The 12,324-nt window shown below is 36.2% G+C and overlaps 2 protein-coding genes across 2 annotated transcripts in view; both read right to left on the reverse strand.

Annotated features, from left to right (window-relative positions):
* LOC307151281 (N-acylneuraminate cytidylyltransferase B-like) overlaps positions 1 to 12,324 on the reverse strand; it is a gene marked incomplete at its 5' end in the record, with an annotated part of 151,949 nt that overhangs the window by 46,456 nt on the left and 93,169 nt on the right. The window lies entirely within an intron of this gene.
* Positions 9,772 to 12,221, reverse strand: nansb (N-acetylneuraminic acid synthase b). The gene is made up of 6 exons (XM_079858511.1): positions 12,000 to 12,221; positions 11,267 to 11,482; positions 11,051 to 11,150; positions 10,447 to 10,601; positions 10,066 to 10,332; positions 9,772 to 9,979 (listed from the first exon to the last, which is right to left on the reverse strand). The coding sequence occupies exons 1-6, from the start codon at positions 12,129 to 12,131 to the stop codon at positions 9,791 to 9,793; spliced, it is 1,059 nt and encodes a 352-aa protein (XP_079714637.1). The 5' UTR covers positions 12,132 to 12,221; the 3' UTR covers positions 9,772 to 9,790.

A 12,324-nucleotide genomic window follows, 5' to 3' on the forward strand; every position in this document is an offset into this window, starting at 1 on the left:
CCTCTTCATGAAGTCATGAGTTTAGCTCCAACACCTGCCTGGAAGTTTCCATTGATCCCAATGACCTTGATTAGCTTGATTAGCTGCTTCAGGTGTGTTTAATTAGGGCTGGAGATAAAATCGGACACCCCTGCCGTAGTGATTTTTTTTGTATTGAAGCATTAATAGATTTAAAAAAAATAAATGAAATAATCAGAATTTAACGATACTTTAATCATAGTTAGAATATTTTGTGTTCAGCAACTTTTTTTAAAAAGCGAATCGTATTGTGTTTAGTATATTAACATTCTTGAATGTGGCAACTGAATTGACTTGTTCTCGAGTAACATCATGCTTTCTTTTTCAGATTTCAGAGAACCCAGAGGAAAAGAGGCAGTAGTCTGATGTATGACAGATTTTTAAAAACCTGAACCGTTGGAGCACCTGTAGTTATGACATCAGACTTCTGAAGCCAATTTTATTTTTAAAGGTTGAAATGCTTTTGTCCTATTTCTCCCCCTTTCTTTTTTAAAGAATGATCTTTTAATATATTTTTGTCATTGATTGATTGAATAAAATAAATTAACTCAACTGCTGGAAAGGTGTCATTTATATTTTAAAAGGTTTTTGCCAAATTTTTGGTCAGGAATTTGTTGACGCATCATTGAAGTGTAGTTGAAATATTAATGTTGTTTCAACATTAACTTAGTACATCAGATGGCAACATTGGTTGACATTCCTTTTCAGTTGTATTTTCAGTGTTTCAACAAAATGTATTTAGAATCAATCACATTGTAACATTGATCAAACCATATTACCATTGATTATTTTAGTTAATTTCAGAGTTGATTCAACAGCAGTGATGTAGATTCAACATCATAGTGTAACGTTGATTCAACAATATTACCATCGATTTATTTTAGTTAATTTCAGTGTTGATTCAACAGCAGTGATATAGATTCAACATCATAGTGTAACATTGATTCAACAATATTACCATCGATTTATTTTTTGTTAATTTCAGAGTTGATTCAACAGCAGTGATGTAGATTCAACATCATAGTGTAACATTGATTCAACAATATTATCATCGATTTATTTTAGTTAATTTCAGAGTTGATTCAACAGCAGTGATGTAGATTCAACATCATAGTGTAACGTTGATTCAACAATATTATCATCGATTTATTTTAGTTAATTTCAGTGTTGATTCAACAGCAGTGATATAGATTCAACATCATAGTGTAACGTTGATTCAACAATATTACCATCGATTTATTTTAGTTAATTTCAGTGTTGATTCAACAGCAGTGATATAGATTCAACATCATAGTGTAATATTGATTTAACAATATTACCATTGATTATTTTTTGTTAATTTCAGAGTTGATTCAACAGCAGTGATGTAGATTCAACATCATAGTGTAACATTGATTCAACAATATTATCATCGATTTATTTTAGTTAATTTCAGTGTTGATTCAACAGCAGTGATGTAGATTCAACATCATAGTGTAACGTTGATTCAACAATATTACCATTGATTTATTTTAGTTAATTTCAGTGTTGATTCAACAGCAGTGATGTAGATTCAACATCATAGTGTAACGTTGATTCAACAATATTACCCTTGATTTATTTTAGTTAATTTCAGAGTTGATTCAACAGCAGTGATGTAGATTCAACATCATAGTGTAACGTTGATTCAACAATATTACCCTTGATTTATTTTAGTTAATTTCAGTGTTGATTCAACAGCAGTGATGTAGATTCAACATCATAGTGTAACATTGATTCAACAATATTACCCTTGATTTATTTTAGTTAATTTCAGAGTTGATTCAACAGCAGTGATGTAGATTCAACATCATAGTGTAACGTTGATTCAACAATATTACCATCGATTTATTTTAGTCAATTTCAGTGTTGATTCAATAGCAGTGATGTAGATTCAACATCTTAGTGTAACGTTGATTCAATATTACCATTGATTATTTGTGTTAATTTCAGTATTGATTCAGCATTGGTGATGTAGAATCAATCATAGTGTAATGTTGATTCAACATTAACTGAGGGTGCAAAAGTGATGTTGATAAAAAATCACTTTGTAATGTTGAATCAATACTATTACCGTTGATTTTTGGTTGAAATCTCAACATTGCTTCAGCATTAACTGAGGGTGCAAAAGTGACATTGAAACAACATCACTTTGTAATGTTGAAGCAATATTAACACCATTGAATTGTGATTGAAATCTGAACATTATTTCAATATTAACCGAGGGTGCAAAAGTGACATTGAAACAACATCACTTTGTAATGTTGAAGCAATATTAACACCATTGATTTGTGATTGAAATCTGAACATTATTTCAATATTAACTGAGGGTGCAAGAGTGATGGTAAAACAACATCACTTTCTAACGTTATTTCAATGTAATCAGCGTTGACGCATCAACACTGACTCAACATTGTTTCAATGGTTACATGCTATCTGGGTTGTACAAAACACCCACATTTGTTTTCTACAAAAGCCATTTCAAACCTCTGTAAGAATATCACAGCCCTTAAGAGTTCATGTTAAATACATGGTGTGCCTTTACAATCCCACCACCAGGTTGTAACACTACTTACAACTTACTTTAGTTGCCAAATGGATCAATAAATACAATTTCATGGTCTGAGGTCTCATAATGTAAGGAGATGGTTGTAACACTTTTTAAAGATGTGTTACAACCCACACCTCTGTCAGCCAGTGTACAGCCATATAAGCATAATGGTTTGAAATTAGTTTAAAAAGAAAAGAAAATACTATTTAATCTAATATACAAATAACAAAATATAGTTTTGGTGAAAAAAGTTATATTATCTCAAAATAATTTTTTTCTTCGTAAAATCTGCATGCACCTATTTCCAGCCTTCACAGCCTTTCAGATGGGATCAGGTATAAATTTGGTAAATAAACACTTAAATGGTCATAGGACTCCTAGCTTATCCCTGATTGGTGGAATTGATGGTGTTACAACTCTCCTAACACTGGGGTCCCAACAATACAAGGTTATGAGCAGATTTAACCTGCATTTACAAAATTTAACCAGAATGAGGTGCTGGAACACAACTTTTGCGGTGCTCTCAGGGCCTAATACTACAAAAGTGTGGATTTTTAAACTAAGTAAGCCATTTAAATGAACTGAAATGCAAATTCTAAGACCTTTTTAACAACTAACAAATTCCATCAATGAAAGACATGATGGTATTATCTTATTTAATTTGATATAGGCCTAACTCATTGTTATTTTATAATCTTATTATTATTCTTTTTTTTTTAAATTGCACACTCTATCCATCTATCAGTGTGAGAAACAGCCGTCAATCCCCGGGATGGGCGCGTGAGTAGGCAACCTCTGACACGAGTGATAAAGCCGCCTTTCTTGATGTCCCTTCTTCCAACTCTGGAAAAAAAAAAAGCCTGATTTCATTATCTAGGCACTTATTTAAAGCCTATAGCTAATATATAGTCTCTGATATATGCTATATTTAATAGAATAGCCTACACTGAATACATGTGGTTTTGTAATGTTGTCAGGTCCAAATAACCACACACTCACTCAAATTCCTTGTGCAATTGTTATGTATTTTATATACATTAAGTGAATAATGAGAATCATCCAGTTTTATTTGCCAGAATCCTTGATTAGCATCCAGGACTGAGAATATCTTTGCATTTGGCATGCTGGAGACCACTTCCACTGTCATTAGAGGGTAATAATGTTCACGCTTTATTGCTTTATTAAGGTTTTCTGGATCCACATATAGCCTACCTTGTTCAGTTTCACCACTGTTACCATGCTGTTCACCCACTCTGTTGGTTCTGTTTATGCTTTCCATCTCTTCAACTATTTTGTCCTGCAGGAACCCTTTCTTGGTGGATGAATCACTGGGGGCCGTTTTGATGTGATGCTCAATTGGCAAGCAACCAAGGCTAGAAAACAGGTCGTCAAACAAAGTCTTTTAATGTGTTATCTTTAGTCTTTATTTCATTTAGGTACTCTTCTCATCATCCCTAATTTTTCACAGGTTGCGCGTCCAAGAATTGCAGGTAGCCTTCGTTGCCGTCAACCATTTGAAATTGAATTATTGTGCTTTTGGTTTCTGTAGGTGAAGGTAAGTTGAACTTGTCCCACAGGTGACATCTTGTGGCCAGAATATGTAGTTAAGTGAAAGGTGATTTTTTCTTTTTTTTTCTTTGAGTCTCTGGTGACTTGAACACATTGGGTATTACATTACATGCATCCCTTGTGTCTAATTTAAATGTAACGCTCTTGTTGTTCATTTTTAGGCTTCAGGCCATTTGTCTGTTTCACTTTGTTTCAGTGTTTGCATGTTTTTCATTGTTTGTGCTGTTTGCACATCAATGGTTCCAACAAAGAAATCATCTGTGTTTTATTGCCTGTATTTTCACGGTGAAGACCTGCATGTTTCACAAAAGTGGTTTCTTTTGTTGAATGCTTTGCAAGTTTGTCCATTAGCTGGGCACTTTTTATATTCATGTTAACCACATCTTGAACATTTCACATATGCACATCAAGTGACTTTCCATTGCATGCGGTTTACTTTTTTTTTTTCACTTCGCACTATTTTGCTCGTCTGTGTGTTTTTGACACTGCTTATTTTGTTCACATCTATTTCTTCAACTCTTTATCTGATTTGACATTTTTCTAATGCGGGGTCTGCCTCTCACAGCAATCTTCAGGGCCGTGCACAGATATTTTGAGGGGCAGTGGACAGTGGCCCAAACCAAAAAAAAGGGCTCTATAAGGGGGTTGACTCTGAGGCACTATCATCTTAATATAGAGAATGAATAACAAACCTTTTACGATCATATTGTACCTGTCTAATTCAATTTAGTCGGGTGTCCACCTTAGAGATAATCCCATTTATAATGAAACCATCATGATATTAATCATATCAAATAATAAAATATCATATTTATTTGTTACTACTGTAAACCTATTGTAAATTATTATGGGATCTCATTCAGTGCTTTCAGAATCTTACTTACTTTTTACTTTTACTTTTTAAATATAATTTTGTTTCTGTATTTTTAAAAAATGTGTTACACGTGCGTTTTCTTTCTCAACTGTTTATGTTCACTTAAACATAACTGACTGTGTTGTCTTGTATTTTAATGACAGTAGGCCTATATTTATTGAATAAAAATAATTATTTAATTTATCAAAATAAACTAAAAATAGTAGAAACTTTGCTAAAGTGACTGTTTTGAACAAGCATCAACTTAGACATTATTAAAAACATATTATTCTAGCTGAAGTATTTTTGTCTTTTGCCCCTTGTCTGCGTTAAAAAATTTTTTTTTAACACAAAATCTGTTGCTCCATCAATGTTCAAATAAAAACATATATTTTTCTGCAATCATGGGAGTAAAAAGTTAATTTTTCTTAGCGTGTGCCTTTAGCCCCCTATAGTGGGATATTCTATGCTAAGATACAACTCATTTAGAAAATTTATTGTACCTTTTTTTTTATTATTATGTATAGCCATGGTCTAAATAAAATATTATAAATATGATGTAGATACTGTTAGGGGTTAACAGTTTAGGACCCAAGGACCAGATGGACCCTGAAGTTTTCCAGATTTGGGTTGCTGGGCGCCAGCATGTCCAGAACAATTACTCAGTCAGTCTCCAATAATGCCAGTAGTTCCTTAACCTGCAACCAAGAAGACTAACACACACACCGACACACAGCTTTTCCAAGGCTGGATTTGGCCAGGCTCTAACTATAAACAGGAGAGTCGTCTCAAAACATCAAGATAATGCGTTCTTTCTCAAGGAGAGCTACACTTTAGTCTAACTGGAAAGTAAGGCTTTAACAAAGAAATGGTCCCTTAAACTATTGGCTTCAATGACCCCTATATGTTTTAACACGTTGAAGACCTTTCTCAAACACAAAACAAGTCCATATTTCATTTCTGGAAGCCGGGCTAAATAAGCAAGCAATGTTATCATTTCACAGCATCTTCACAATAGTAACAAATTAAAAAATCGCCTTGGCCAACAAGCCAATAGTGTCAATATTCAGTTAATAGTCACTTCAGTGTTGATTCAGTTCAGTTCAATAACTGTAACATTCATCAAACATACTGTATAATATATACAGTGTATTTGTGCACATACATGTACGTGTGACAAACTCATATACACACCACTGCGCTGAACAAGCAAAACATAATTCATATCTGTGTGTAGTTTGGTGTGTATGTGGGCTAATCATTTTATGTTTGTGTGTAGAGTTACTACGCAAAAACTAAATTTTTGGAAGAGTTAAAATAGTTTTGAATGTTGACAATACACAACATTTGTGGATCATTCATTGCAACATTTATCCTCATTCTCATGATTAAGAATCTGTTATCTGCTTGATAAATCATGTATGCTACTGCTGCCCACTAACATGCTATTGTCATCCAATTTTCTGGCCTTCAAACACCTTAAAATACACATATGTAGGTCCAAGAAATCCAAATTTTCTCGGGGGAGCATGCCTCCCAATCCCCCTAAGTTACCCAACTACCCAGCCTGGTGTTTTTGAAACAAAACGCCCTTGCCTGCAGCACTATAGCACAGAAAATAAACACATTGTTGTGTTCTGTACTACTGTCTTTGATTGTTTGCGATAACAATGAATCATTCTTTCGGATATGAAATTTATATTTAATTGACCTATCGGTAAGCCACGGCCTCCTTAGTTACTGTTGCTATCTCAGACAAACAATGGGGGACCTGTGCCCCAGTAGAGCTTTATGTCAACGGCCCTGGGTCTAGCTCATCAATGTCAAAATGATTGGTAAAATGTAAGTAGATAAACTTTTAATATTTGACTGCATAATAGAAATGTTCAACTATCGGCAGTATCCGGTGAGGCAAATTACACAACTTGTTTTATTTATTTATTAAATTTAGCCTTTTTGAAGTGAAAATATGCTATAATTTCCTTGATTCATTTAGAGAGAATGCATGCATAATTAAAAAAATAAAATATTATTTGCAAATAGTTAAAATTATTTCAATAAGCCTTTCTTTTTCTTTATTCCCTTAAATCGCTTTTATAATCAATTAATTCCTTTAAATAAAAATACCCAGTTTTAGTTTGGTCTAAAGCCCTGAATATCCGACCTAAGAACCGCCCCTGAATGATATGCTACCAGTTACGTTTAACAATCATATAGGAATAATAAGCTATTCATTGTGGAAATACAAAAACAAACTAACCTACCAAATTACTAATTCCGCGATTCACCCACTTTCTGTAATGTGGATTGTAGTTTGTAATCTACTGTACCTGTCCTGTCCAGAGAGCGGACACAGACTGAGTGAGAATGCGTAGCGAGCGGGAAAACACGGAGCGGATTAGTGGAATCAGTGGATCTTTAGCGGAGCGATAACAGAACACTTTTATGGGAATCATCTGGGGGGAGAGGGGGGGAGGGGGGCGAGAGGGGCACCTCAGCCGATGAGGGAAGAGGGGCAGTTCCTCAAACCACTATGTTTAGCAAACTTGCGACCATAATTTGCTAAACAATGCGTTTGGGAAATGCAATTGTGTTTAAGATCTGTGAGGTAGGCTATGCATAATTTTTTTCTTCTGAGCTTTGTGCTCTCTTAAAAAATACATATGGCGAATGTACGTCAGATTCTTTCTGGGCTCACAATATTCTTTGAATTTAATAATAACAACAACAACAAAAGTTTTATTATAGCGCCTTTCCAGTGCTCAAGGACACAAAATGTACATGCAACAAAAAAGGGATAATTTCCCCTCAATATTCAGTGCATCAATTTTATTCCCGTAAAGTGGAGATGATTAAGGTTTCCCTATAGTCCTCCATGTCAAGAACACACAATAATTTTGTATTGATTATTTGTCAAATTGGAAATTGTTGACAATGTTGGCCATAAGAATTTTGAAAGTTTAAGAGATCTCTTTATAGGCTACCTAAAAGAACACATAAAGCCGTAAAACCAAGAGATAATTGGTGTAGACTATTTGGGCATCCAAATTATTGTCAAATTTGTATTAAAACTAAGGAAAAACTGTTAATATTAGAATTTGATGGGTCTGACCATCCCAAGACGTACTCTGATGACGGTGGGGGATGATGTAACTGAAGAATATTTCATCAAGAACAGGACAGGAGATGGTAGTAGAGATCAGCCAAATGCTTTTAAGTGGGAAGACCCAGAGTACATTGATGATTTTTCTGATGAAAAATGCATATCTAAACGAGACGGGTCATATAACTACTTTGCCATTAAAAACAAAACTGAGCTATTTTAATGGCTGCAAAAAAAGCTGTTTAATGTGGAGGTATAAAAAAAGAAAAGAAAAACAGGCTCCAGTCGGACTTGGGCAGAGAATTCTGTTAAGTTGTCAGACATTTCTTGCCTGTCTGTCACCCCATTCGAGTTTGCATACCACTGATAACAAGTTTTGTTCCTGTTTGAGACTGTTCTTGTCTGTGTGACTTTCAGCACATCGCTCAACGAACTAACTATAGTCAAAGTGCAATATCCAGTTTTTTTCAATTAGTATAAATATGTTATGTATCCGGAGGGCATTGTGGAAGGCTATCATTGAATAAAAAATGATTTAACCTGTAAGCTCGCCCTCGATCGGCCCAAAACCGGCATCCAATCAGCGCGGAAGGTCTCTACGTGTTTCTGTCTTTTCTCGAGGCAAAGTATTTTTTGATTAAATGCAATACATTTGAATATGGATTTTCTCGTTATTTCATCTGACTCCATAAATGAAAAGGTTTTAATGATATCTGTGCATCATTAAATGTGAGCGAATGTTTGACTATTCCTTTTAACTCTTTAATGAAAATAATGTGAAAGTCAGTTAGAATAATCAAATGTAACAATTTATTATGTCAGGTAAATGCTCTGGAATAAAGAGAAGAGATGCGAACCCAACGTTATACATGAGGCTGAGAGTCTTACTCTTCAGGCTAATCTGAAGTACAGAAAGGCCCCGAACCCTTTCCATTATATAGACAGAAACTCTTTCACATGGAAACATGTGCTAACATTGGAAATTTGCATTCAGAGGTTACACCTTTTGGGGGTATGAGACCATTTGCCAGGAGACCACCTTCCTTTGTGTGCCAGTTTTCTCTAAACTCTTAAAAACCTTTACCTTTTGTTTTACTTATTTGGAAATGAGACATTTGCACCAGTCGCACTGAGACATTTCAAATGATACTAAATATGTATAATACTCGATGATAATCATTCACATTAAACCATATATTTTCTTGGGTGAATTCAGGTGATCTGAGTATGAGAGAGAGGGGGTGAGGGATGAGGGAATGAAATGTAGATTAGAATAACTCGGAGGTGAGACTTTTGTCTCAAATGGTGAGTTTAAATGGTAATTTCCTAATTTCTCAAGTCTTACACAGGCATTATGTGGTTTGAACTAATTATAGGACAAAACATCTTGCTTTTGGGAAACATAGCTTGAGAGACCAATATGAACAAAGACCCAAGAGTCAAAGTTGAGCTGAAATCAATTGAGAGAGAGACATTTTATTGGACAAAGTGTTTGTTCACAACAATGACAAAAGCAATATTCTGTGAGACAGGTTACAACATAGAGCAAACCTATGCCATTAGACATTTGCAAAATCAATACAAGATGTCATTTAACATATTTCTGATGTCAAAACAATAAGAATGCAATTAAAACAAGTTTTTAATAATGACTGATAAGATGCATAGATAGATATCATCAGTCTTTTATCATGGCATCAGTAATGGTGGCATCTTCCTCCAGGTCCACAGTGATTTTCTTGCCAACCAGTTTGAAGATGTTCTCTGGTCTCATGCCGTGCGGTTCGGCCACTTTTACTGTCAGCATGTCGAGAGTTAATGTCTCACCCTTCTTCAATGGTTTCCGGGCCACCACTGACTTACCCAACTGCAAGAAAGAACATAACCATTGATTGAATGACGTTTGATCATTTTTTGGTTTTATAATCTGTCAGAATGAGCATTTTATCTGACCTTTCTGTGACAGGAAGCCTCACAGGACAGCATCTGTTTGACCGGCGAACCCATTGCCATCTCAACCGTCCTGATGGCTTTCACCAGCTCCGCCAGCTCCGCCGGCTCCAGTGATGCTGCGTGGTCACTGCCTTTCCAGCTCTTATCCAGGGTCACATGACGCTCCAGGACCTTTGCCCCGAGTGCCACAGCGGCCACAGACACATGGATGCCCGCCTCATGTCCAGAGTAGCCGATGGGAATGTCCGGAAACTCCTTCTGGAACTCCTGCGTAGGAAAGAGGAAACCGAAAGATTCTAAGCAAAACCGAAACTACTCAGCTAAAAATGCCTTCATAAACGATCATTTTATGAAGATGCGAGTAAAGTGATTGTGTCTTACAGGGATCAGGCTGAGGTTGACGTGCTCTATTGGCAGCGGATAAGCGCTGGTACACTGCAGGAACGTGAAATTGGGATTGTGCTGCTTGACGGTTTGGTAAACACAGCGCATGGTCTCCATAGACTGCATTCCACTAGAAATCACCATGGGACGACCTACACAAATACACCAAAACATCAGCTTCAAGACATGGCTGCTTCTGGGAGAAAATCAGGTCAAATTTTAGTCATTATCACATTAAACACATGCCAAATTCTCTGTAGACTCAAAGCCAGCAACATGAAACTCCAGAAAATCTACACCAGGATTTCTAGGTTTCATTGGCTCTGCTCTCTGGCCAATCAGCACTGTCAATACCTATTTCTCAGTGCTCCAGAAAAACTGACTTCAACTCAGATTCAGTTCTCGGTTGGGCTTGTGGTTTTTGTACAAGCCCAAGACTCATTTGTGAGTCACTGTCTGAAATTGTATGTAAGTAGAGGAACATTGTGACCTTGGCAGTGAATCTGACAAACCTTCGTCAAAGGAGAACGAGTTTTCAGCAGCAACACTTTTGCCTCTGGACTTTTCATTTGAAATGTGTGTCAACGTCAGTGAGTTTTACCTTTTTTGGCGGTTTTCTCCAGGTAAGGGATATTGTTGGTGTCAGCTGAGGCAACTTTAAAAAACGGCACATTGATTTCATGAAGAAATTCTACCGCCATCTGATTGAGGTAGGGAGAGGAAAAGTTATGAAATGTATTTCAATCTTCTGGGTTTAACATGCACAGTTTCTTTTGATATATATAATAAACGTTGAGACCCTCTTTCATTTGTTCACCTCATCCATCCCTGATGCAGTAAAGAAGATGCCAACTTCACTGGCGAACTGTTGCAGCTCTCTGTACTGCTGGTGACTGAACTCCAGATGGTGTTTATGAGCGCCGTAGGTCGGGCCCCAGGCGTGAGGGGACGTATAGAGACGCTCCAGAGCGAGCTTGGTGAATCTGTGTTCGATCTCGCTCTTTTGAAACTTGGCACAATCAGCTCCACAGTCCTGTGTGGAGTTAAAGTAGCAGAAGTGGATTTGGTTGACAACAAAAATTAGTTTCACCATATAAGATATCTAAAAGTTAATTTAATGTGATACAATGTGTGAGTTATAGCTCAGGAGCTGCATTACAGAAACGTCCCCTCTTAATTATTGACCTGATATTTGAAAAAATTATATTTCAGGAGTGAAATTACCATGGTTACTAAATAGATAGGATTCAAAGTTTGGGCCGGTTCACAAAGAACACATTTTTGCAGTTAAAAACGCTGTTTAAATCAAAGGGAAAGTAGCTCAGTCGAATGGAAAAATGCGTTCTGTGTGAACGGCCCTCATTTCTCTACTGTTTCCAGGTCATTTCTTAGAAAAAAATCTGGTAACAAAAATACAGGAGGAAAAATCATTAATAAAGAAACTGTGGTTATGGGGGTTGATATCTATATATCTCACTGGTTTTTCCCCCATGAAAAGAACCGACATCAACACGGTATAAGACTTCACACCTGATAAAGCTGTACTTTACCTTTGCCATTCGGATCATTTTTTTGGCGATGTCTAAGTCTCCCTGATGGTTCTGTCCAATCTCAGCGATGATAAAACAGGGGTTGGAGCCCCCGATTTTTCTTCCGGGACAAAGTTCAAACTCTGCAGACATTTTATAGACTAATTGTTTAACAGATTTATGATTAAGAGGCTGGAGATGTGATCACTAGCGTTCTGGCATCAAGCAAAGGGGCCGGAAAGAAGGTCACACTGCCATTTAAAGAAAAGAGCTCCACCCTAACCCTTGCCAACTCCCACCCACAAAATGCATATCACAAAGCATACTTTTGATTTGGAGGCTGATG

The sequence above is a fragment of the Squalius cephalus genome (assembly GCF_949319135.1).
Source record: "Squalius cephalus genome assembly, chromosome: 23".
Classification (NCBI taxonomy): Eukaryota; Metazoa; Chordata; class Actinopteri; order Cypriniformes; family Leuciscidae; genus Squalius; species Squalius cephalus.

Coding starts and splice junctions, on each gene's coding strand:
- nansb (XM_079858511.1), bottom strand. CDS start 12,131: ATGTCTGCAGAGTTTGAACTTTGTCCCGGAAGAAAAATCGGGGGCTCC. Junction 11,483..11,999: donor AAATGATCCGAATGGCAAAG/GTAAAGTACAGC, acceptor AACTCCACACAG/GACTGTGGAGCTGATTGTGC. Junction 9,980..10,065: donor AGGCTTCCTGTCACAGAAAG/GTCAGATAAAAT, acceptor TCTTTCTTGCAG/TTGGGTAAGTCAGTGGTGGC.